We start from the raw sequence: 27,990 nt of genomic DNA on the forward strand, positions 1-27,990 counted from the left end.
TCCTTTTTGTTGCGCGCAACCGTCGAAGGGTACGAACGTGTTCTTCTCAGAACAGTTCGACATCGTGGTCTAACGGTAACGCAATTAACTGTTCTTTTCAGAACAAATTATTGTTTCATGACGACACGTACTAATCACCTACACTGTAAATGAATCCTAGATAACATAGATAATACTATCAATGTATAAAAATTACGCTATTAAGAATATATATTTGGTTAGTGATATTATATCTATTAAAGCATTTAAATTCTTTGCTTTCTTTTTCTATCTTTCTTAATGATTCAATATTAATAAGACGTGATTGTTTTTTGTGAAACTCTTTCGGGCTGGTAACTTCGCTTAGCACCTGCTCAACACTAATATAATGTTTAAAATTTATACTCTGCGACTTGTCTATGGAGTTAGGAAGGTAATTGTCAAAAAATTATCTAAAAACATTGAATTTAAATCGTTTGTTAAAGCATTTGATTATCTTCATTTCGTGGTTATAAACTGTTTTTTTTTATTTACAACACAAGAATATTAACATTATCATCTTTATTTGATAGAGTTTACTTTTACCGTTCGCTCAGAAAGTTTTGGTTAATAATTACAACATAACCTTTACGATGTCAGTAGTAAGTTAAAAAATGTACTACGCTTTTGTTATTACCTTGATGTTTCCATTGATGTTAAGTTAAAACTTAAAATTTGTTTTTATTATTTTAGAAATACTACTTACTTAAGTGATCTATATTATGGATGATGAAAGTAAAGATAATAGAAAAAACAAACCACAACAAAAACTTTATAGACCAGGTAGTGGGCCACTTAGAAGGTCTAGATATGGTTTAGATGCTAAAATGGATTCATATGAAGTGGATGATTCTCCGAAAACTCGTAGTCATTACGGCTCTGTTAATTCTGTAAATGGCGACACTGATTCGTTAAAAGAACCCATGGTGAATAATCGTTTTCGGAATCCCGAACAGCAAATTTACCAACCCAGATCAGGAGATTCGCATTTCGAGGATGATAGAAGGGTAAAAACATCTGGAAGTGGTGATTCTAGTCATTTTAATAGTAGACAGTCAAACAGGCGTGATAACTATAGTGGTAGTAACACAGGGTCATTTTATAGAAGTGGTTCAAGAAAGGAAGGCAAAACAAAGGATGGTGTTAATAGTGATATTAATTTCAATAGACAGTATAAACAAGATTCAGGGTCAAGGACAACATCACCAGCCAGAAGTGTTCATGGAATGAATTCCCTAGAGCGTAACCGTGACAGTAGAAGTATGGAAAATTGGGCAGGACGATACAAGTCACATTCTGGTGGTAAACCTCCTTCAGGTCGTAGGAATTCTGCTGGGTTTACTTCTGAACCCAGACATAAACAAATAGTTAACCTAGATAATATACCACCAAGATTCAGAAAAAAATATTTGGAACAATCTGGTTATCACAGTACTGAGAATATAGATCAATGTAATAAAGGTCAAAATAATATTTCACGATTAGGTCCTGGTCAGCCTCTTAATTCAAATTGGTCACAAACATTACCATCTCGTGGAAGAGGTCGATTGAGGGATAATGAACATTTTGATAGGGATAAATATATTACTTCATACTTAAAGAATTATGATCTTCAAAATTCTAACAGATCTACACCCAGCAGTTCATATTCAAACTTATATGATGCCAATGATCTAGATATTAAAAATACAAATAAACAAAGTGGTTTCAGTGATGTTGAAAATGACAGGAATGTTGAAACTGGTAAGTTTATTGTTATGTACCAAAAACAGTAATTTCTAGTTGTAGTAGATTTATAAATAATAATTGTTATAATTATCACATCAATACCATTATATGCTGTTTTTCAGAGATGAATAATGGTGTTGCAAACTGTGCAAAAGATGAAGAAAAACAAGATGATAGTAAAAGTACAAGTGAACAATCAAAAGATACCTTCACTAGTCTTTCTGATATGATAAATTTGGTAAGACATTTCTCAAATATTTTAATGTGTGGTATGGTACTGAACTCTTGCCCTATTTGTTTTGGTCTAATGGATAATATGTAAATATAAAAAATTATCATATTAAAATTGTGACAGTATATAATTATATAATTTTTGTAAGGAAAACTTGAGCAGCATTCTATGGGTGTTGTTCTCATACATTCATTGTTTGAATAGAAATCCTTTTTACAGTTGTACAATACAAGCACATCCAGACATTCAAATGCACCTCCTCAGGATTGACAGCTGCTACTTCTAAGTTTGTCTAAGTGAAAAACAATTAAAACACAATTTTGAAGTAGTTTTAAGTTGATTGTTATGTAAAAAATTGCAGGACTGGACTGAAGAAGTGGAGAAAAACATTAAACTGGATGAGATCTCAGAAACAACAACTAGTTTTTCTTTAAGTGTAAAGCCTATGCAAGATGTAAGAGCAGTAGAAGTAAAGGATGCAAAAAAGAAATCACGTCATAGAGACAGGAGGTAAAAAGTCTCCTAATATTTTTGAATTATACATTACTTAATTATAAGCTACATATTATAAGCTTTTTTTATTGCTAAGAGAGCTCTAATTCCTTACAATTTAAAATATATATCGTTTGTGTAATTCATATGACTACTAGTATTTGGAGTATTACAATGTTTATTTGGACATCAAATATATAAATTTATTTTCATATCTAAACTGAAAAATTAGATATATACAAAATTTTAAATTTTAGAAATGATTTAATCATTAATATATAAAAGCAACAAATTTCTTGCTTAGGCATTCGTGCGGGTAGGCGCAAGTTGAATATCGAGTCCACATAAAATAACCAATTAAAAAAAAAGAAAATACACATACAACATTGAGCTGAACAAGGAGAACATATACCACAGGAAAACGCATCTGTCTCATTTAAAGTGTAAACAATAGAAAATTTTACATTTTAATTTGTGTCTTTGTAACCGTGACTTTTCGACCAAAACAACTTAAAGTGCCTGAACAAATCTAGCATTTGCAAGTGACTTAGAACAAAGATTGGATAATTCTGTTGATGATAAAAAAACCATGACTTTGTATTTAGACGTTGTGATGTAAAAAGTGTGTAAGTGACTTGCGGCGAGTTAATATTGCATTCGTGACTCTTTGTTAACGTCATAAAAGAAATGAATTTTCCAAGTAATTCGTACTCGTCGTCATAAAGTACCGTGGAGTTGCAGATGAACCGCGTTCTGTAATCCATCAACATCTGTAACATTTCCATCGTCGGCCTATTATAAAATTAGCAACAACTTCGTACTTTGACTACATATAATTAAATACATAAAACAGTTATAGGAAAAGCAAAAGAATTATGTGCTGTGAACAATAGAACTTTTTAAAGGTACATACATCATCGAACCTAAAGAAAATATAGACATCAAACCCAAAAACGATATAGAAATCGATCTACCCGTCATAACGTAAATTCTGGTGTTGTCGGCACAAGAAAACTACTCAGTTTTATGGAAAGAATTGCTTGAATGGTTAAAAAATTGATTAAATTACATAAATTCATTTCATATCTAATTACAACTTTTGAAGGACAAACACAATTCTGTGGGAAAGATGAAATAGGAACTTCAAACGGCGATAATAACACAAAAAGTTACTAAAATATACCTGAAACTATAAACGAAAAATTAAAGCCACTCATAGAAGATCCTCCTCTGTCATTGTCTGTCACCTCTGTTCGAAGAGTATATCCGCTTTAAAAGAAATTTCTTCTTTTCATTCATCTCATCTCACACATTAAAACCAAAGGCGAGTTCTTAGAAAAACAAAGAAAAATTAATAATATTATTCACGGAATACATGAATCGGAGAACAATAGCACTGAACTGTTTGAGCTTATTATAGAAAAATTTAATATTGTTTGACAAAAGGGAAATCAATACTAATAACTTTAACATTATCTTGTGGAAAGTGGAACTTCTGATTGACAGAAAAATGTACAGAAGAATATATATGCAACAGAGGATTAATTAAAAGAAGTTAAAGAAGAAATCTATAATGGAAAACTGGCCTACATCAGATATGACAAACTAATAGTTAAGGACAAAGAAATTTAAAAACAAAACGGGCACCATCTAACCCACCTGCTGACACCGTTGAAGACACAAGTAAGAATGAGAGGAATACTACATCAGTGTCGAAATTCAGTAAGGTTGTTCAATTGAAAAAAAATAAGAACCACATTCCACACTGTAACAGAGAGACGTGTTTATCAATTAAACATCGGCAACCGGAAAATACAAACTAAAATAAACAACAAATAACCGAAATCAAACAAAAGTAACATTTCCCAACCCCAACCCAATAAAAATAAGTTCATCTATATACGTACCAATCGTGCCAGATCATTCGAAAATTTTATCAGAGTATCTATAATTAATTCAACTCATATTCAACCATGATTCAACAACAAAAGAAATAGATAGAAGTTATGAAAAATAGTCATCAAGAGAAAACTTTTCAACACATGCATCCCACAAATTCTCACATACGGCTGTCAAACATGGACACTTACCAAAGCCAAGTGAAAGATTAAGTGTAACCCAGAGAACTATCGAATGAAGTATTAAAGAAAGGAAGAATTGACAAAATAAGTAACAAGAATTTATAGATAAAACTGGGTTTGCTGACGTTACATATAAAACAAAAGAACTAATATGGAAATGGACTGGACATACCATAACAGGAGCAGGTAAATGGAGCAAAATTATAACACTATGGCATCCAAGAGGCCATAAAAGAAACACAGGTAGGCAATTTTAAAGCTGGGCCAATGAGATCATGGAAATGGCTGGACAGACCTGGACGACATTGGTACAATAACGAAAAGTGGAGGACAATGGGAGAGGCCTTTGCCCGTAGGCGCACAGAATCGGTTATCGTAGATTAAGAAAAGCTATAATGTTTATATTTTGCATTTCTGATATAAGGCTATAAATTAAGAATGTTATGTAGAATTTTATAAATAGATGACAATACAACTTTAATTGTCTAAAAGTTATATTACTAGATGAATGTTTTAGCTTTAGCTTATTATAACGAGAAAAATACCTATTATTTGTTATTATGTTATGAACATAAAAATTTAAAACTTCTTAAATTTTCCTTTTAGAAGTGGTAGCAGGGGTCAAAGAAATTCAGAAAAGAAAGATCGCAACAGGAAAGATAGTATTGTAAGCATACAAAATGATATTGAGTACACTCGCAAAGACAGTAATGCTAGTATACAATATGATCATATGCCTGGACCGAAACACCGCGAAAGGAGAGACAGTCATCGGAGCAATAGATCCTCAAACATTGGCAATAGCCGAGATGATTTGGATAGATGGAGGTCACTACGTTCATACAGCCGGGAACATAGTACAGAACGGTAAGAGACACATATGATCAGACATTTTGTGGCTTCTGAGTACAAACAATGTTTCATTGGCTATATCCTGCAGTAATAGTTAATGAAATATATATTTTCAAAATTTTAATGTATAAATGAATTGGTCGAAACGTTAGCTAAATATTTTTTACAAAATTTTAAATTGAGATTTGTTTGGAACAATTTTTTTTCGTTTAAAGCCTGGTTTTCCCAAAAATACTTTATGATGTTTGTGCCCCCATACATGAGTATAATTATTTCAGAAGGATTGTGTCACAATGTAACAGCAGGGATACATCAGTGAATCGAGCTATGAGTCCAAGAGACAATGACGGTTTTAGAGTTCCTACTATGGCTCCGAGATCTGGAAATTGGTCTTCTAACCAGGTGTGTTTCGTTAAATGTGTATAAAATATACTTTATTATTATTGTGTTTAACTTATTTTGATAGATAACATTGTACATTTTTTTTAATATATAAAAATAAAACATCGCAAAATAAGTTGCTAAATAACGAAGGGGGCTGAACCAATTCGAGATTTTCTTTAACTTTATTCCAAAATTGTAAACTCAACTTCAAGGCAACGAATGTTCCATATGTTGGTATGTAGCTACTAACATGGTGGGCTAAGTAAAATAATAATAATATTAATTCGAAACAAAGTTCGAGCGGAGTCAGCGTACGCGTAAATGGCGTTAATATGAAAATATTTTATTACACTTGGAACAAATCATCCAGATGTCAAGTAAAATGATGGCTGTTGCTTTCTGACCAAATTCCTTGAAAGCATTCAAAACGTTGATTTCTACGAATAATGTTAAACTTTCGCGTTTATATTTGTTAAGAATTCATATATTTTTATTTAGTGTTAAAAGATACTTTCTACTTACTCTTCTCTAAAATAAATAAAACTAGAAATTTTTATTCCTACTTCACGTGATTTTAAAATAATTATAGAAGCGGAACGAAGGCTGGAATAACCGTCCATCAAGCGTAGAAAGAAGACGCCAATCTCCAATGCCAAATGCCGAGCCGAGCGAAAATGTTGAATCTAATACGGGGGGCGGTCGAAAATCACGAAAACGAGCTGGTCGTAATAAACGTGGACGTAATACGGAGAATGTACAGCCGTCCCCACACCCGCCTGGGGCCGTACCAGCTCCAACTAATGTCAACTGGCGAGAGGAAATACTAGAAGCGAAGAAACATCAGGCATCTGACCGGTATACTGGATATGAAATACTAAGATGAACGAATAAAGACTTTAAACAAAACGAGTAGGCTTAGGTGTCATGGTGTTTATAAAGTACAAATCAAGAATTGTAATATGTCTGTCGCAATAAAGTAGTTAAATCAGAGTGTTAATTGAATTTCTAGACAGTTAATTAAATGTCGATATTCAATCAAGTCGCTAGCGTTTTGATTTAAATAAAGCAGCGTCGAAAACTATCTGTCTGACCTTTCGCCAGGCCTTTCGCCAGCCAGGACGGCTTTCGCCAGCGTGTTGATTAACAATGTAAAACAAGACTCCGCTATGATTATTTCATTTGTTATTGTTATTTCGGTGTGATCGTGAAGAAGAGCTTGGAAATTCCGTGTTTTGCTTTATTGTAAATGGTTAGGTTAGTCTTGTTGCCTAGGAACGTTTAGGAAACTCGTTAAACGTTTCGTTCACTCACTTGTCTGACGGAACTTTAGCGAATTGATTGAATATCGATTTTTAATTAACTGTCTAGAGATTCAATTAACTCTGATTTAACTACTTTACTGCAACATGACCATAAATTTTGATGTTTTAGTACTTCAACCCAAAGTTTTGGATATGAAATTACATATTATCTTAAGTTTAAATATCTATTAAGTTTAATACATTCAATATTGATAATCCTCGCGTCTACTTTCAGCGTGTCCGAAAATTCTCATCAGCGTAACAGACTCAACAGCGTCCTTTCGGATAAAACTTTGAACGAGGCGTCTACTTCACAACCGGGAGTTCTGGTACTACCTCAGGCATCTTCGACCCAGCTGCACAAAGATCAAATGTAATTTTTTTGAATTTATTTTCAAAGTCAGCTATATAGAGTCCGACGGAAAGAGAACCGTTATTGGATTTGATTGCTTTCGCTGCGGTGCTATATTACCTTGTGTTGACGACACTGTTACGGCATTATAGTTAGACAGTATTATCTACACTTAATATATTTGAATGGGAAGTGCAGTAGTCTTTAATCCGGAGAGCCAAAAACGTTTCCAGATTATCGAGGCGTGCTGATTATAGTATGCCGTATTTATGTATTTTATTAAAATGTATATAATTGCGAATATGTGAAAACCGCTATGCCTCTTCTCTTTCCACACATAGCAATAGTAGAATTACGTATCGTATCGTATTATTATACGTTTACTAGAATTTCATAGTACATATAAAGAATGGGTGTAGAGTGTAGGTCTTGTTGAACATCAGCTTTCCCTCGTTGAGTTATGTATAATTCGTAGGCGGGCAGCACCAAACGATATCCAGAAAACTCTATATGATCACCACAATCCATCCAAGCCTATTATTGTCCAAACGAGTTCTGCTAAACCCGACAGTAGAATGGAAAGAGGTAAGACATATTTTTATTTTATTTTCGCAAGCAAATAAAAGTTTTCATCTGTTGTTGCAAAGCACAATGAAAGTGGATTTGGTTCATTGCATATAAAAAAAAATACAAAAAGTATTTATTCTATTAATTAATTGTAAAAAACAAATATATATTCTGACTATAAGTATAACCAACAGCCTAATTTAGATGAGTACAAGAGGAAGATATATTTTATTAGAGGTTTATTTGTATTTTAAATCGACTTATAGCCGACGCATTATGAACTGAGGCTTCGGGTCATAAATCATATTTATCTGTCTGTCTCGCTCGCACTTACAGGTCTTATGGAGAGGTATAGTGATGTGCGTAAGAATTGTAGAGGTGCATATTGATAACGGCATAGGTACGATCGATGCTTAATTATGTTAAGTATTAATAGAAATCATTTTTATCGCGATCTAAGTATATAATTTTTCTAATTTGTATGATAAAATGTTTTTTCGATGTAATCATAGAGAAACTGTATAGATCGTAATGTGGCCCTGTGGTCACGATGACGCATTGACCCCGCGTGCGGCAAGTATATAATAACGGGTTGTATTGCGTACACATTCCTACTGTCAGTGGCATTTATTGCCCGAAGACTCAGTTTAATATGCGTCGACTTTAGTAATTAGTAGTTTTGCATGACCATATACTATGGTAGTAGTGGGTAGACAATGATATGATGAGGTAGCTCGCTATTTTATGTACATATTTTGACGCAAATTTTAAGGTCGTCCGATTCTTCAAATGTAAAAATAAAGTTTAGAGTATAGCCTAGTTAAGTCTTCATGTGTTTTTGCATGGATCCCCGCGTATTCTTACTTGTAACTAAGGGATATTAAGAGTCGAGTCTTAGCGCTATGTGTGATTACCGTATTTCAGTTATGCGTCGTAGCGCTTGTTAAGGATTGTGATATAGAGGTAGCCACAGTTCGCGCTAAGTCTTGACATTGCACCACCCTAACTTCCGATACAATTTTGCGTCAGACTGTTACTTAGACTTTTTATTTCATATGCTGAATTATTATTATTATTAAAAGGCAACTTGTAGTTATTGTACAGTAGTGTAAACATATGTTAAGGTCACATTACGGATTTTTCTTGTTAGGACTTTTTTAAACTGCTATAAACTTTTTTTACACAGCTCGGATTTTAACTGCTTTAAAAAGGCTATATATTGTTTTTGATCTTATTAAAATATAACATTTTTAAACCAAGAAGTTTCTACAGTCAAAATCTGTTATAACGACATCGAAGGAACTACTTATACCTAGGTGAGACTGAAAATGTGTAGAAAATGAAAAACGGCTTAATGTAGAAAGTTGCCGCTACTTTTATTGTTTTTCGAAGTAATCTGCGTTCCTCACTACACATCGTTGTATTCGATGGAACCACTGAGAAAAGCAGTGGGCCCATTCTTCCTTAGGGGTCTCTTCTATGGCATTTTCGTACGCTATCAACGCATCTTCAGGGCTCGTAAACCGAATACCTCGAAGTTTATCTTTAGTTCTTGGGAATAAAGGAAAGTCGCAGAGCGCCAGAAGAGGACTGTATAGCGGATGACTCAATATTCAACAGTCCGTTACGGAGTGCACTGAAGCGTTGTCGTGGTGAAGGAGGATGATGCGTCGAGGGCGCTGCTGTCCAAGTTTTTCAAGACAAAACAGGCAAACAGCGATTGACTAGTCTGCAGTATCTGTCCTTCCATCTTCTAGCACAACTGTCGCGAAATGACCTTTCTGACCAAAGAATCAGGCAATCATCTTTTTTCCTTGACTTCTTCCTTTCTTTACCTTATTTGGCCGATCCTCGAAAGGAAGCACCCACTGAGATGATTACCTTTTGGTTTCGGTAGCAATATATCCAGCTTTCAGTGATGATGTCAAATACAGCATTTGAGTCACCGCAGTTGAACTTATCTAACATTTGCCGACACCAGCCCCTGCGAAGGTTTTTCTGGTCGTCGGTTAAAGTATGGGGAATGCATCTGGCACAAAGCTTTCTGACGCCTAAATGTTCGTGTAATATTTTTTTAACTTGACTCATACCAATGCTATTTTCAGTGTTACCCACGTATTTGGTCGTAAAAACCGATACTAATACATACATGCCGGGACCTTTGATTTTAGTCAATAGAACCGATATGTTGTTGTAAACGATGTCCTCGTAAACGGTTTTGACTGTATTTGTATTACATTATTTTTGTTGCCTAAGGCGTCGCTCTTATGTCTTGGTCTATTTGAGCAAAATAGCTAGTATCACTACTTTAGTTACTTTGCGCTTTATAGTTTAAAAGCGGCGACTGGCTGCTCGTTATACTTTTCTTGGCTCATTAACCGTAGCTTTAGATTCACGTAGATATCCGACAAATTCTGTAAACCGAGTGCATAGATTTGTCAGGTGTAAGGGAGAGTGGGACTCGAAGCGGTGCGACTTACGAGGGCGAAGCTGCTAGAGCTGCGAGACATGTCGCCGTGTTGCAGAAAGTGGACCGCGCCGATGCGATACTGAAGATGCATACTGTACGCGGCGCGCACGCCCTTGCCACTAATTGGCCGGATGTTACTGAAACTAGGTAATATTTGATAGGAATTGTGTCAAAGAAATGTTTATAAAAAAAATATGTTTTTAGCTTAAATAAAAGTTTGTCTATACAGTAAATGAGAAATTTAAATTTACTGCCAGTTCATAAATCGAGGATGAAGAATGGAAGAGAAGAACTGTCAATTAATTCTCCGTCACTTTTAAATCGCCAAGTTTTTTATATTTTACAAAATGTTGTTACTAATCTAGCCTTTACAGCATGCTCCTCATCACATCTTAAAGCAATTAATTAGAATATTAACAAAATAGATACTTTAAAAAACCAAACCTTGGACAGCAACAGGCATTTGAAATAGGATCACGCATTTACATTAGTGTGGAAAAAATTAATATTTCACAGGCTTAACCATTCTTTTTTGTAAATAATTTGAGGGCAATACTTAAAAAAATATATTTTCTTTTAGATCTGTGATACCTGCGTAAGAGTCATTTAAACTATTTTTGACAATTTCAAATGTATTTTCCAGAATGTTCTTGCAAAGTGCTCTCCAGAGGCTGCTCATGTCTGATCTAAAATTCTGCCAAGCGGATAACATAGAACAGCAATTTTGGAAAATTCTTTACTACCACTTCATTGAGACTCTAAGAAAGAGTATAAGTCAGGCAACACCAGAGGAAAAGGTGGAAATAGTGAAACTAATAAACGTTATTATCGACGAGGGCAACACCTTTTTTGAGAATCTCATTCAATTATTAGAAAAGACGTATAAATTTAATACTGAAGATTATTTAAATGACAATAATGCTCTGCCTCCCAAAGGGTTAGGCTACGTTGGGTTAGCGATGGTCTCAGTCCAAAAATTGTACGTGTTTTTGGGTGATTTGGCGAGATATAAGGAACAAGTGAACGAAACGAATAACTATTCGAAGAGTAAGATATGGTATACAAAGGCTCAGCAAGTGAATCCAAAGAACGGGAGGCCCTACAACCAGCTGGCAATATTGGCTATATATGCTGTAAGTGTATTATATGTATTCTTATATTTTGTTAGAAAGACATTACACAAACAATCCAGTTATACATAAAGGTTCTATTCAATTTATACCCTTGCGGCATCTTTAATTTTAACATATTACACATACAGGAGTCCTAGGTAGTATTAGGAAAACATAGAAAGAGCTTACCTTTCAAGAAAATTAATGAATGAAACAGAGGGGCCGTTCAAGTATTACGTAAGCACTATAGGGGGAGGGTGATCTTTGATTTTCTTATTTGGTGAATACGTCAACAGTAATTATTTAGTTTTTTACACATATCACCCATACATTGCCTATGCATGAAAAGAAATGCATTTTCGAGGGTCCCTACTATTACCGAAAAATGAATACGTTTATGTACTAATATTTTCGAAAGCTTTGCTTTCTTGTGCTGACAAGAGGAAAGGGGAGGGATAAAGTGCAGAAAACCTGCTTACGTAATACTTAAACTGCGCCAGACGTAGAATTGCGTTGCAGGTTTTCAGACAATCATGTATTTTCAAAAAATAATATCGTAATTTAGAAATTGACCGAAATGTTCGGATATAACATAACCCACCACTGGGATATGGGGAAGTTACTTGTTTCATTTTGAATTTACTGCATAGACTGGCTTTCTTCAATTGCTCCAAATCGAAGCAATTTCAACCCGAGCATCGAACCCGGAGCTTATGGCTGACAAACTAGAACTGTCATTTAACAAAACGAATGTTATCAATTTTTCAATATCTGATAGAAACTTACGCTTATTAATAAAACCTAAATCAATCTAATTGCATTACTATCTCGTCACTTTCTGTCAAATTGTGTTAACTCTATGATGAAAGGAGACAGATGAGTACTGTAATTAAAATATGCAATTATATTTATTTTTATAAATTTATTATTTTATCCTCATCTTTATATTTGCAGAGACGAAAGCTCGACGCAGTTTACTACTACATGAGGAGTTTAATGTCTTCGAATCCTTTTCAATCAGCTCGCGAAAGTTTGCTTTCCCTGTTTGAGGAAAATAGAAAGAAGGTAATAATTTATTTATGTACTATGTATTTTACTATTTTATGAGTATACCTTATATTTTTATTTCTGTTCAGTACGAAGCTGCAGAACGAAAGAGACGTGCTCAGTTCGAATGCAAAGGTTAGTACTCTATTTAATGAAGCTAATACATGTTTAAATATTATATATCATACGTTTTTTAATCCTTATATCCCGTTAACATACCGTAACATTGTAATTCCTACGAAGTCTTTCTAAAAAAGAGATAGAGAAGGGCGACCGGACAAGTCTTTCTAGTTCTATTCTATGCATCGGCCTCTCACATATCAATATATGAACTAAAGATAAAAAAAACAAATTATTATAGATAAAACAAATACAGAGATATCTTTACTTTTGCGCTGTCGTTAATTGTAATGTATTTTTCAATGTTCCCATTGCGTCAGATTCAGTCTTGGTTTGATGTTTATGGTACTAATTAATATAAATACCGGCTTATTACGAAGCGTGGTTAAAGTACCTTGCTTGAAACTATGGTAATCGTAACGGTCAGTCCAGGTTTTATAGTAAGGCCGATTATAATTAGTATAAATCATTTGCCGTGTATAGGTAACGAAAGTGGAGGTGAGAGTAGTTCCGGTACGAGACGAGAAGTATGGATCAGACCTGGAACTGCGCGTGCGCCGACGTCGTATAGCACCTCTATGCACGACTATGACGATATGACGCCAGTCGAGGTATTATTTTATGATTAAACTAATATTTAGATAACACTAAATATTAAGAAATCTATAGAAATATCTACGATCCGTATACGTTGGTTGGAGAACATATAAACAGTGCTGTATGATGTCGTGTAGTGAACGCAAGGGGCATATTTTTTGTGTCCGGATTTTTTTCCACTGATACAGGTGTATTGAACCTTCATATACTGTGTTAGTCCTGTTGAAGAAGTTATCGTTGCCTTAGGATTTGACCCCAAACAACTTAGTAACACATGACTAAAGTGGTTGATAACCGTTCACCACCAAATAAACACCAAAAACAAAAGTGATTTTTTTCAAGTCAAGCGTGTCAAGTGTGTCTCAACAAATAGATACACAAAAACTTGTTTTCCTTCTGTATTAAAATAATGTGTATGGTTTAACTGGTCTTAACACTAGATTTTTATGAGATTGGGGACAAACGACCTTTTACGGGTCGCCCAAAAGGAACAGTAATCGCAGCCCATGAACACCCATTTTAGTGGATGCGTTCCTGGCCTTTGAAGGAGAACTATAATCCTCATTCTTTAATCAATTAAAGGTCGTATCTTTAATTGTTCCCAGGGAAGACCAAACTCCCCATCGGGAGTCTTTTAGATTGAGTGCAAGTGATATTCTAGCGAGGCTTAGTGTTTACTAGATATTTTTGTTTCAGTTGAATAAGAATTTCATTACCGCGTATTTGCATGTCCACGGGAAGTTAATTACAAAGATTGGGTGAGTCCTGTTAATATCGAATTGTAAAACGATTAAATTGTATTTTTTTATGTATTCAAGAAGCGGAATCACTCTTCGAGAAATTTGTATGAAGTTTTAAAAATAGCCGTCTTAAACTATATGGCCAACAATAATATTATTTATGAAATATATATGATGAATATAAAAAATACAATAAATAATCTAAGTTAATTAAATAAGAAACACATTTACTGATAATTAATTAAAATATATAATATGTAATCACATTTTAAAATATTAAACACCTTTTTACATATACTCAATATAGATAAAAATAGATGTTTATATGTATGAGATATATTTATTAATCTTTTGAAATCTATTAGAATGGAAACTTTTTACGAAAGTGCGTCGCAAATGTTGGGACAATTTCGGGCCCTTCTCCACCGGCAGCCATTACCGTCGCCAGCCGCGCGTCTTCTTCAGTTGACAGCTCTTAATATGTTTGCTGTTGAGACTAACGTCTCTAAAAACAAGGGTGAGTAATACTTTTTTTTATACAGTACAGGGCTCAAATTAACGGGTTCCGGCCCGTTCTTTGGCCTCGTCTGATGTTAAGTGATACCGCCCATGGAAACTCTCAATGTTAGTAGGCTCGCGAATGCGTCGCCGGCCATTTAAGAAATGGGTCCGCTCTTTTCTTGAAGGAAGGCTAGACTAATAATATTTAAAAAAAAATAGATCTTACAGCTCAAGTCCTTTAGTCTATTTCTTCAGAAAAGTGTAAACAAATTGTAGCTTGAACGATAATCACGATTTTTTCCCAATCCACTTTTTCATACGTACTATGGTTTAGGAACATGGATGCTATATTAATCTAATAGATTTAATAAAAAGGAACATTACGTTAATCCAAAAAAATCGTCACTAGGACCATGTATGATACAGATTCACAATAAAATGCCAGTCTGACATTTCAAGATTATATATACCGTTGAAACATTGTATGTAATCAAGGAGTTATAGAGTGAAATAGTTTGTGATCTGTGAAAGTTCATAAAATTTATTGAAATCTTCTTATATGATTGTTTAGTAATTAGTAATAATATCATTAGGTAAATCTTATGTGTAACTTTTTGTTTATAAAACAATAGTCATTTATAAATTAACGATAAGCCTAAATTATATTTTAAAACTGTAATACAAGACCATCACAACTCAACATATCATTCATTCTCAGATTTATATTTGCACATCACTTCCATATCTTCACCTTGTCTCTGGTTTAACAGTACGCTATATTGGTTTACTTTTAAAATCAATTCAGAATAAACGACTGTACGATATAGGAATATAGACTAAAAATATCGATGTTGTCTTCAGTATTTATGATTAAATTGCATAAGCGAGCCTATTTACAGGAACATTAAAAGTAGTGGATAAATGAGCCGTAGGCATAAAATATATATTTCTAGTTACTCTAGAATACACAGAAAGGAAAATCTTGCAAGGTGTTCTGTATGATTTAAAAGTTAAATACTATATACCAGGTAAATGAAGTGTCGGAGTTGTAGGGTAATTGATCGGTTTTCTAAGAAAAAGTTTGTGAACTGTCTCAATTGTATAAATATGAACTTGGTATATTTTAAAATATTTCGTTAATTGATTTGTGTTGGCTTCCTGCAGCTGGCATAGTGCGCCCAACGCTTAATATAAATACGTAAAATTAGTGCCTAATATTTATAAAAAAATATTTCTCGGCATATTTCTATTTTTATAAGGATAAAATTCCTGATAAAATTATCTTCCTAAAATTTTACCTCTCCACTATGAATTTATTATTACAGAGGTGTTTATACCAACATTTGATGGCAATACATTATTTCTTTTTTTTATTATTAACATTGGCGTACATAAGACTGTTTTCCTATTATTTTTAATTAAGTATATATATTTTCACTTAAGTACTTAATTATCCTTGTCTCGGAATTCAAAACAGTTTTTTCATGAGTCAGTCATACCTTTATTCCTTGTATACTTCTTTCTGCACTTATTGGAAGATATTAGTTTTAAAATTATAAACGCCTTGCGAGCTGTAAAACAACCACACGTTAATAAAAAAATGCTTTTTTAGCGGTTGATTCGGTGATCCGTAAAATCGGTAAACTTAAATTGTTTATAATGTGAGCATTCTTGTAAAAAGGTATGTTTTTTTTCTATTGCTTTGTGATTTTTAACTTAAAACGTGAAATTATTACATATAAATATATATATCTAATTGAATAATTAACTGCATGACATGTTTTGGCAAATCTTATTTTGTAACCTGTTTTAAGGAAAATAGCAAATACATATTTCAACTAAAAATATTGCATAATTAAATTTAATAAAAAGTAGTTAAATTTAATTTTTAAGGCCTATCTGATATTGCGAAACTTGTATTAACAGATTTAATATCAATATAAGATTCGCTGTCTACATTTTTATATAAAAACACCTGATATTTTGCTTCATTCCTTTTATTTTAATTAAAACATCTAATATCTTTCGCTACACCTTGTGGTTATGGACGAGTGTGCGTGGAAATATATTTTTTGCCACTTTCCTTAACAAGCCAAGCGTGACGAAAACAAATCATTACTGAAGCTTAGAAAAAGTTTCGTATAAAAACCGTAAACAAAAGGTAGAAAGAGTGCACACATTACAATACAATGCTAGGGTTTTTAATATATTTATTAAAATAATTTCAGTTTTGTGCAACTCTCTGACAATTAAATTATCTCAATGTAAATTGCAACAGCTTTTAATGTCCCATTAGTTAACGTCTGTTTTGAGGTAGGATAGCTATTTTTTAGCTTTTAATTATACTTTAAAAAAAATTTAGAAATGATTTACGTTCCGTTTATATATAATAAATACGGTTCGAAGGGTGGTTCAGAACTGTTCTTTACTTCAAGAATATCTACTTCTCATACCTCAGAGTACTGGTATTCATGTATATATAATGCGAACACTATTCATCAAAGAAATATCATAGGACGCAAATTATACCTACTAATTTATTAATAAGCTTCACGTACCTACTACTTGCCAAAAAGATCTCCAAATTATTAAAGAGAATTAGCAGACGATTTTTAATACTAATTTCTGTCTGCCAGAATCGCTTTATCATGTTGCGTGTTGCATGCTAATACTTTGATATCACATACAAAAAGCACATCTAAATTTTAACGTAATTATTTTATTTAAATAAATTGCTTCGAATTCTGTTGCGATCCATTAATATTTGTTGCACCAAATTGGGTATTAAGATTGCAAAGCTATAATTGGACCTATAAAAATTTAAAAGGGTTAAAAAATTACTTGTACATCGACTTCCCGTACTTGTTGGTTTTCTAATTATATGTTATTAAAGGTTGATGCACTGCGAACGGCGCCCAGTGTATTCACAGGCCGTGTTATGCATGCTTTCGTTGGTGTAAGTTCAACAAACTAAGCGGTTCGCATGACTCATGACATAAGTAAACGCAATACTTACTATAAAAGATTTATTACATCATAATTATTGATTTTTTTATTAAACATCAATAGCTTCAATAATGGTGATACCTGCTGTTTGGGCTACTTTGTGTGTTAATTAACTTAATATAAAACTCAAATGTGTCACTATTGACACATTTTCTATTAGACGGTTATATTCTATGGTTCCAAAGATTTCTTAAACAACAAAATCAGTATCCCTTTTTTACACAACGGAAACGATCTGTCTACCGTATGCCGACAACGAATTATAACATATTAGGGCCCATACAAATGCGCAGACGCGATGAGAACTTGGACAAACTGATCGTGGTTGGTGGACAGTTGGACCGATCAAGTGAAATACAAAGACTCATCGTCATCAAAACTGCACGCTAATAACAGAGGCACCGGACAGAAACCGGTGGAAACAGATTGTACGCTCCAGATGTTTCCTGTTTGCTGTCCTCGACGCTCAGACATACTACCGACTGAAGAGAGAGAGAGAGAGACCCCTTTCTTATATTTGTCACTGTAAATAATTAGAAGTTAGGCAAAGAGTTACATTATACTTTATAGTAATAAGGCGATAAGTAAAATGTTTTTATTATCATACCATGTTTTCTCGACTGGAAGTAATACAATTATGCACAGTTCATTAACGCAATTTCAGTTGAATTATATAGTTTCCATGTTTCATATAATTTACAGCGAGCGTGGTTCCAATAAACATATTTGAATTTAGAACTCGGTAAACGTAGTGTAACTTAATAAAAACGTAATGGACCTGAATCTGCAGGTGCAATCCGTGCAGAGTTATTTTTAGTTATCTATTTTTAACGTACCGGTCCTCAGGAACCTTCAACTAATAGTCGGTCATTGTCTATCACATATCTGGTCTTATCCTATAGGAACAAGTTTTCAGAAAATAAAGCTTTGAATGTAAATTGCAAGTTCATGTATCTTGCGACATCCATACATATAAAAGTAAATTTTTAATCTGATAACTAAGTGAAGATCTGTACAGTTTGTCGATATAAGCGTCTTCTATTGGCTATTACCTAATTTCTTCTTATGTTTTACTCCATTTCCATTTTTTTTTATTCCTTGTAATGAAGTCGTGATATTCTTGATCAAACACTCCAATTTAACCTTTTTATTTCATTATTATATCATACTAGCAATGCCCCGCGGTTTCACTCGACTAGATACCGATCTGGTGGTAGTGGAAAGTCTACTAAGTCGGACTATAGATATATTTTTGTTATCATAAAAGTTTTATTTTACGTATTTTTTTAGTTTTTAATTACTTCCTTTCAGATTATTACATACACATTTACATTTACATTCATAATCTAATCAATGTGCAGATTTTACAATTAATATATATCTAATACATTCTTAATTCGTAACAAAATTTACGTAGAATGTCCGACATTAGTAAATTTAAAAATACTCTACAGGTATAGAAAAATCTTGATTTCAAGTAGAATGAAGAAATTTCAAAATGCAAAACTTTCTTCTATAATATCAGACAAGAGATTTCTACAAATAACTTTCCTATACACAAAATTTGACGTACTTTTGTTTTGTGGCAGCAAAACAATTTCATGTTTCCGACTCGGGATAGGCCAACACACAATTGCCCATGGGTTAAACACTCTTTTTGTAGATATTGATACTGTACAAATTTGTTTGGTATTATCGTCAATAGTTTTAAATTTAAAAAAAATTATGGATAATTTTTTCACACCTTATGTTATATTATTGCATTTTGGTACTATAGCCTATGTCAGCCAGGAAAGATGCAGCTTTCTTAATGGTGAAATAATTTTTGAAATCGGTTCAATAGTTTTTTTTTTGTAAAAACGTTACAAACATTACAACAAAGTTTGAGCATGAACTTTTAGTAGGAAAAAACCTAAAATGATTTCTTCTGATCTAAAAAGTATTGTTAAGTTCTTTCTTCCATACGATATATACTTATTTTTCATGTAGGGCGGACGAACTAATTGGCATTAGCCCTTCTAATGTATATATATAATAAAATAAATATTAATTCTGTGTAGATGTAAGTAACGGTAAAATGCACTTGATTAGATTTATTTGTGTAATTACACAAATTGAATTATTCAAAATTCCATTAACATTTGATAAGGGTATATTTAAATTTCAGACGTGGTCTGTTTTCGTAAGATTAGTGTAGCGTCATCGAATCTCGGGTGGATGCTATATATAGATCGGTTACGGTTGACCTGTTATATATTGTAAGAACGCTGTTGCTAACCGATTGTGCATGGGAATTCAGAACTCATACCATTCTAGCTCACACTTGTTTCGAAGAAATATAAGAATGTTTTAATGAAAACAATAATAGCTGTATTTTTACTTCGTCGAATTTATATCAAATATTTTAAAGGCACGCAATTTCGCATTAATATTATTCATATTTTTAACTCTATGTATCAATCTACTTTTATTACTGAAGAAGCATAAAGGCAAGAAATATTATTCTTGCTCGATGTTATATTCTTAACTAAAATATTTTTTATATTATTTTATAGACACCTAAAACTTATTTTATGAACAAGTGATGCGTATTACGTAAATTACTTTCATGGGACGTTGACAATTGGACATTTAACAGGGGAGTTGTAGAAATCTGTTCTTAGGTGTTCAGACCTGAGGGTAGTAGATAATTCTGGTTTAGCTACCGACCTTGCCCATCTTTATTCGTCTATACAATTAAATTAAATTTGTTTCAGGTAATGAAAGCACCGAACGAACTGCATGGTTAGATTGCGCGTTAGGAGTTTCATTTTTAATGTTTGGTGCCATGTTGGAGCGTTGCTGCGCCTTGCTGCCTGAACCAACTCATTCGCAACAACATACAGATGCATTGTCCCTACTACCTGCTATCAAGGTAAGATTATAGAAATTCAGTTCGAGACTGTTTAAAATTTGAAACAAGGTAGTTTTGTTTAATTCTGGTTGGCCAACAGTATCTAGCCTTTCCATTTGACCAATCACAGTGGAACGAAACACGCCATCGTTTTAACTGTTGATTGTCAGTTGGTTGCTGATTAAAATGTACAGTCGAACTAGACTAAACTAGACAGTGTCGTTTGATTGTGATTAGTAAGCATAAAAGCGTCACAAGTATGTTATAACCGCAATGATTTTTGCACACATTCTGTTTAGTAGGCATTTTTATTTTTTAAAGACATTTGGTGTCCATATAATTTGTATATATATTTAAAAAATGTATTTTATCGAATCAAGTCACGCGTCCAATCGACAAGGTCAGATTATCCTTGTATATTGCGCATAAGTTTCGAGTTGAACTGTGAGAATTTAAATTCGTATTTCAGGTGTGGTCCGATTGGATGTTATGCCATAGTAGCGTTTGGAATCCACCTCCGTCCCTGCACAATTTCGGAATAGAGTGAGTATGTTTTAGCAATTTTTAAAGATACATCAAAATTTTTAACAGTAACTCTTTAATTTCACAGATTATATTGCTTTTTTTCAACTGTTAGAATATACTTTTCATATAAACTATTTAAAATTCGAACTCGAATAATTGTTCGTTTAAATATTAGTAAGCTTTTTGCAACTATTTTAATCAGTATTGTCTTATACAGGAACGGAAACGACCCATGGGACTGGCTAGCTAAGTTAATGAATATTCTGGAATCGCTCGATGAAAAATCAGTAGACCTCAAAAGCGAAATGAAGGAAGGTAAGATCAAACGCTTGTTTTTTCATTAAATCGTATAATTGCAGTTTTGTTACGGGATTCTTAACATGATCTTCTTTTGTTCCTAAAGTATCTGATTTCCCACATCCATTGACTGCTATGAGATTTTTCATTTATACGGCTGTGTAGAATGTTTTACTTTTTGTTAAGACACCTATTGTGAATTATTACTCAGTCATGGTAACATCCGTTGCAATTAAACCCGGTGATATTTTTATCAGAAGGATTTGGGAAGATTTTTCATTTCAAAAAATCTTCACGTATTCACTAACGAAACACGCAATAGTTTCGTCATTTGTTATGTTCTCCCTGATAATGTTTATTATTGCGTATGATATCTATTATTTTACTAAAAAATAACCTTATTAACAAATAAGTCTAATTGTCGATTTTTACTAAGTACACTACACTGTTTCATAATCACAGTGTAAATACAATGACAGAAGAAAACATGAATTTAAAATGGTGTAATTATAATGATTTACTTTTTATAAAAGGGACTGTAATTCCCGTAGTATAATTATATTGTATTTGATAACGTTTTAATTTAATTCAAAATTTTACTAAATAATCTATAATATTGCGCGTTGTGAGTGGGAGAATATGTAAAATCATATATATGTACTTATCGCCCAAAAATATTCGAGCAAAAAAAGGGGGCAACTCTCATCCCTAAGGTCGTAGGTTCAATTCCCGACTATGCACCAATGGACTTGATGGAAACATCGTGAGGAAACTGACATGCCAGTCGTCCGTGTGTGCCAGTCACGCACAGAAGACACCTACTTGCCTATTATATTTTTTTATCACCAAACAGAAATCTGACTGAGTTTTTATATAAATTATATTTTACAAATGAATAGGTCACGTAGTAGTACGATTAGCGGAAGACACTTCGTTGGCTGGCTTCACTCCGCTGATGTATATGGAGCCTGCGATAGCGTGGGCCCGCTCTAGCCCTGCGTTATCTCCACACGCCGCGGAACACGTTCTACGTACGAGAAAACTACTATTTTTCGGCACCGAGTAAGTTGTTAGGTGTTTAACTTAAAATGGTTACATAAAGTAAAAATATATAAAAAGGCTTAATCTTTAAATAGATGAAATTTTAGTTTTTTTATTATTTTGGCCTACCTAAGCATAATACAAGACTTTTAAATACATAAATAAATTTTCAATTGTAGGTTTTGTTCTTACTTTCATCTTTAGTCTGTCAGCAGAAACATTGCACAGACTACTGAGTGTGACTCAAATATTGTAATTCATAAAAACTCGAAACTGAACTGTTTAGTATATAAGTCCTTGCTTAAATTTCAGATTTAAAAAAAAAATAGTTCAACTTCGAAAAGTACAAAATTATGACGTACAAAAAAAAATACGTGTGGCATTTAAATATTCTTCTTATATTGTGTGTACACCTGTCTAGTCCTTTTTAAGTGTAACAATTAAAACAATTTTAAATAAGCTTGTCTAGTAAGTATGTGTACTATTCTAACGTAAACGATAACCTTACAGGTACCTAGTGGGTGTAGAGCCACCAGTTTTAAAATTAGAATACCCATCAGGATCCCAGCCCCGATATGTTAGTGCTGTTCAACACACGCAGGTCAACTACCCTCAATTACAACACTTGGTAAGTTTTATTTGTATTCGTTATTTAGCTAGGTTTATTTATTTAATAGATAACAGACAATACACAAATAGCACGAGTACCAAAAAAAAAATTGTCATAACAGCGATTCACGTTAAAAAATGTACAAAAAAATACAATGTAAAATAGCAAGTATGTACTCACATAATAAAAAAAAAAAACAAAAGAAGTATATCTTATGAACTCACCATCGTCAATACGCAATATATTTTCTAGAGTAAATTCCTAAATTTCTTGCGACGAAAATATCAACTAACTGAATAATTCTACCGCTTTGACACCGAAGACTGATCACATGCCGACATGAAATTTTTTATAAATCTCTAAATTTTCACAGGCGGAGGATTCTGAAGATGACAGCGCAAGTGGTACTGCCAGCGGTCCGACCAGCCATAGCGAAGGTTTAGATGTGGAGGGTACTGATGAGGTCACTAGAAGGCTTCTTAGAAGGAAAGAACAACTAGAATCCCGAAAGGCTACTATAGAGAAACGAAGGCAGCGTATGCAGGTATGTATTAATAAGGAATTTATTATATATATTATATAATATAAAAGACAGGTCGAATATCCTTTAAGAAAAATACAAATACCGGCTCTTAATAAATTGGGAAATCTTTCACTTATGATAGCAAAATAAAAATTTATTCGGTATTAAAACCATTTTTTTAGAGTTTTTAGAGGATTCGCAAATGATAAAAATATTTTGATTTTGTTTCATCACCTGAGTTACGTTCGATAGCGGTTGTTGTAGGGATGTTCGAATATATGTTTAATGAAACTCTTGTTTTGAAGCTGGGTGTCAACTGGCTTTTATTGTTCAAAATATTAGCTTATAACTTATATAAAATTAGGGGTAGTGGGGTTGCGACGCCAACAAAAACTAACTGGGTTTATTAAGGGTTCTTATAAGTGTAGTCGACCTCTTGGACATTATCGGAATCAAGAATTATACATTACAATTTATGACTGTGATAAACTAAAGGGCTCAGTTTGGCTTAAAGTGTGCGATTGATCGTTTGGTTGATCTTTTAATTATTAACTGAAAAATATATGTAACTTAAGGTTACGTTATACCGCTATTAATTTTTTTTATATCAGCAAAACACTTAGTGCCTTCTATTTCTATATTTTACAAAATTTATTCAGTACCGTTCTACTCTATGGCATACCTCTAATTTAAACGAACGTCATTTCAAAGCGTTCATTGTAATTATATGAATTTAAAAGACAAAAAAAACGGAATTTACATAAAAAACAGGTAATTTCGAGCGATTAATATTTCTATGAATCACAATAATTGTGACTCATTACAAATCCTTAAAAAAAAGTAAGAAAAAATCGTTGATATCAATTAGGATTTTTCGTACGGGTTTTTATAAGATATTAAAAATAGTTGCGTGTCTATGAGTCAAAGGAATCTTATTTTTTTCCTTATTGTCGCCATTCCACGGCACGTATGTCACAGTGTTTATTCAATCCTACGTTGATTCCACTGTTATTGTAAATATACGTAGCCTAGTAATAATGTCATGTGTCCGTTTTGTAGACGTCATAGTTCAACAATGAATGTAATGACGCAGCAGAAGTAGTCCAGTAATTTTGCTTTCCTGTTACAAATTATATAATTTTGTTTTGTAAACTCAACTATACCCGAACTATACTGCATTTTGCCTTTAAACTTCTTATATACCTCTATAAATATCTAATACATATTTTTAGTAATAATGTATCGCCACAAAGCGGTGTAAATAACGATGATGATGTTGCAGGAAATGTTGGGCGGTGGATCTGCAGTTAGCGAAGTGGAAGTGCGTCCTCGATGGCTCCTGCCCGATACCAATTGCTTCATCGACCACTTGTCACAGTTACGAGCTGTTGTTGCGCCTACGCAGCCATATCAAATCGCCGTTCCACTTGTTGGTAAGAGAATATTAAAAAACAAAATACATTGGAAAAAATGCAATTAATGTCGAAATTTAATAATTATTATAAATTTACTGCCAAAACTCTTCTCTGTGCATAGTAGCGCTCACCAGACTCTATGACGTAACATATCTGTAAACACGTAAATAAACCTCAATTTTTTTACCTGTTAATTATCATTCTTAAATTATATATATAGATATATTAAATTGCACTCAAATTCAGCCTCCCATTAAATTTAAGTCCAGGACAGTATTAGGGTTAGTTAGGCGAAGGAATCGTTGATAGTTTTGTGTCATGTGACTGAAGTATGAAATTCAATATTATTAATTACTATTAATAATTAATTATTACTAATTAATAATATATTATTACTAATTAATAATATATTATAACTAATTAATAATATATTATTACTAATTAATAATATATTATTACTATTATTAATTATTCTGACATATGTGTGTGTCAAAACTTTTTTTTTAAATATACCGAAGAAATCGGATCTCATACTACAGATATGAAACGCACAATTTTTTTATTTTAAAAGATCAAATGTTTTCCAGCAGAATTAAATTGTCATTTTTAGTATATTTCTTTACTATTTATGTTTAAACCTTCCCTGAATCTTCACATATATTTCAAGATCATCGGAACAGCAATTTTCCGTTCCGAAAGTTTTATCGAGACAAACGAATAGCAATTAATTTTTATTTATACAGATGGTTTTTTTCTAAATTAATGATTATTTCCAATGTTTTTTACTAATTATTTTTGGCGCTTTATAGCTGTGTTTTAGTTACCTCTTAGTATCAATAACACTGCATTTTTCAAATTGTCAAATAGCCTATTCAGCTGAGTAGTGTATTGACCCTTTAATATGCAAAAAACCTATAATATTAAGGTATAAAAACTTGTGAATATCGCTTTTGTTTTGTTGAGTTCGAGGGTTTTAAGTTGTCATAAAACCAAACAATTTCGTAATTTTGTTTCTTCAAGTATAAGCAATTTAAATCTCTAATATGTTACATATTTATGAAGAGATTAGTCAATATTAAAAACAAAATTGTTTCACAGACATGTGTTAAATAATTAAAACGAATTTCACGTTCTACTTGTGGGGGCACGTAATCCGATGTTAGTGTACGGTTTAGTAGTAGTATTAATATACATCTTAACTAAAGTTTTATGCTATTAAAAGTAGAACATTTTCACTAAGTGGTCATGTAGGGTCTCACTATAACATTTCTTCCGAAGTTATGACTGAGCTCGAGGGGCTTTGCAAATGTTCGCGTTTGGGTGAGGCTGCCCGTAATGCACTCAGCTGGGTGGGCGGTGCGTGCACGCGAGGCGTACGACTCGTTACCGCACGTGGGTCACTGCTGAATTCGCGTACATTTACTGCGGAGAACCACAAAGCCGGCCATTCCAATGACGACAGAGTATTGGATACAGCTATCAATCTACAGGCAAATCTTGCTTCTGAACAGGGTAGGTCAAAGTTTATTTTGTATTTTTAAATATTTTTTTATGAGAATGTAACGTCTAAATCACTTTTAGATTATTTTTTGAATTCAGCCTATTTCCAGATTTTTTTATGTTTTATGTTATTGGCATGCTAGAATGAATTTTGGTTTATCAAAAAGATCATATTTTTGGAACTAGGACATCACGATAAAACGTGCTTTTTAAATAGTTTTATTAAATGAGTTAAATTTGGGTCTTTGTTAAATTAAAAGTCTTTTGAAAAACGTGCTAAAAGAGAACCAACTTTATATTAAAACAGATACAAAAGAAAATTCTGACACGAAGAGTCCCAGGCGCGTTTTCGAAGTGGTATTGTTGACAGATGACCGAAACCTTCGAGTCAAAGCTCTAGCTGCGGAACTCCCGGCTCGAGACCTACCCTCGTTTATGCACTGGGCGGGCATTGTATGTGACGTCACGGTAATATAATTTTGTCATAAATTTTATTTGATCTAAGAATATGTTTACGCTTAAACTGGTTTTTATACTTTTGTGTTCAAGTATTACGCAAGCAGATTATTGCAATTTCTCCCCCACCCTTTTGTCAGCAAAAGTAAGAAAGCTCTCAAAAATAACATATTAATTTTTTGTAGGGATCCTTGAAAATTCACTTCGTTTGTGTAAAAAAGTAAATAGTTACTGTTGACGTAATCACCAAATGAGAAAATCAAAGTTTTATGTATGTGTTACGGCTCTGTCTAGAGCTTTCGGTGCAGAAGTTTATTTTATTCACGTGTCTGGTTACTTTTATTTATATAAATATGTATAACTTGTTTACAGAAAGCGGAGTGTTTTCCAGTCGACTCTGCCCCCATCGACTCTAAATAATGCGAAAATGATGAATTTAGTATAGGTTTGCATTGGACAAGGTAGGAATCTACTCGCCAGAGCATTCGACACGAATGTGTTTCACTTAGTTATATAGGAATTGAATAGTTTAAGAAAAGTACACTAATAGATACAATAATTTGTTAATCGCTTAAGAACTCTTGGGTCAGCTTTTTCATTGTTACGTGTATTTTGTAGAATTAAATGTTGCTATCATTTTTAGTGGAGTTTTTCTACATAGTTTATGAAATGATATTTTTATCACCACAAAGTACATTGTTAGCGTTAGTAGACGAATATTGCCTTGTAATAGTTAATACTGTGAATTGTTGCTTAAATGTTGATATTTAACAAGAATTTGTGTTTATTTTATCGCTTTATGAAATTACTAAATTGGATCCAAACATAGGTTTAATTATATTGTTCAAACTGACTGCATATTAGGTGATTATTTAAGCGATTCTAGAACTAATAATAATATTCACTATCTTTATATACTTTTGTTATATTGATAAAACTCACTGTCAATGTTTACTATTAATCAATTCCCACTTTATTCCATTAAAATCTATATTCTTCTATTAATTTTTGCTAGGAAAATAAATGTAGAATAACGAGTTTCATATACTTTATAGCTAGAAGAAGTATTATATTGATAACAGATTATTGAATGAGTCTTAATTATATAGAGATATACACTTAATTTTCTT

General features: G+C 32.9%; 1 protein-coding gene across 4 annotated transcripts; it reads left to right on the forward strand.

Annotated features, from left to right (window-relative positions):
• Window positions 1-439: 439 nt before the first annotated feature.
• On the forward strand, window positions 440-27,946 carry LOC123710793. 4 transcript variants are annotated; one of them, XM_045663006.1, is made up of 26 exons: window positions 440-620; window positions 712-1,761; window positions 1,869-1,984; window positions 2,340-2,488; window positions 5,158-5,418; window positions 5,685-5,805; window positions 6,377-6,642; window positions 7,324-7,461; window positions 7,916-8,025; window positions 10,441-10,624; window positions 11,121-11,610; window positions 12,544-12,654; window positions 12,726-12,771; window positions 13,240-13,367; window positions 14,050-14,111; window positions 14,459-14,610; window positions 20,357-20,514; window positions 20,963-21,036; window positions 21,236-21,333; window positions 22,215-22,377; window positions 22,867-22,984; window positions 23,340-23,510; window positions 24,772-24,922; window positions 26,183-26,416; window positions 26,712-26,872; window positions 27,233-27,946. In XM_045663006.1, exons 2-26 carry the CDS (start codon window positions 741-743, stop codon window positions 27,278-27,280), a joined length of 4,731 nt encoding a protein of 1,576 aa, XP_045518962.1. In that variant the 5' UTR covers window positions 440-620; window positions 712-740; the 3' UTR covers window positions 27,281-27,946. The 4 variants fall into 4 exon arrangements, with proteins under 4 accessions (XP_045518962.1, XP_045518960.1, XP_045518963.1 ...); XM_045663004.1 differs by having other exon boundaries at window positions 5,682-5,805; window positions 27,233-27,945; XM_045663007.1 differs by having other exon boundaries at window positions 5,682-5,805; window positions 10,450-10,624; window positions 27,233-27,945.
• The last annotated feature ends 44 nt before the right edge of the window (window positions 27,947-27,990 follow it).

The sequence above is a fragment of the Pieris brassicae genome, chromosome 6, assembly GCF_905147105.1.
Source record: "Pieris brassicae chromosome 6, ilPieBrab1.1, whole genome shotgun sequence".
NCBI classification, from domain to species: Eukaryota; Metazoa; Arthropoda; class Insecta; order Lepidoptera; family Pieridae; genus Pieris; species Pieris brassicae.

Bases quoted from the DNA above. Each gene is read 5' to 3' on its own strand.
- LOC123710793 (XM_045663004.1), top strand. From the start codon at position 741: ATGGATGATGAAAGTAAAGATAATAGAAAAAACAAACCACAACAAAAA. The intron at 1,985-2,339 runs GTAAGACATTTC...AAAAAATTGCAG, and splicing joins TTTCTGATATGATAAATTTG to GACTGGACTGAAGAAGTGGA. The intron at 24,923-26,182 runs GTAAGAGAATAT...TTTCTTCCGAAG, and splicing joins AATCGCCGTTCCACTTGTTG to TTATGACTGAGCTCGAGGGG.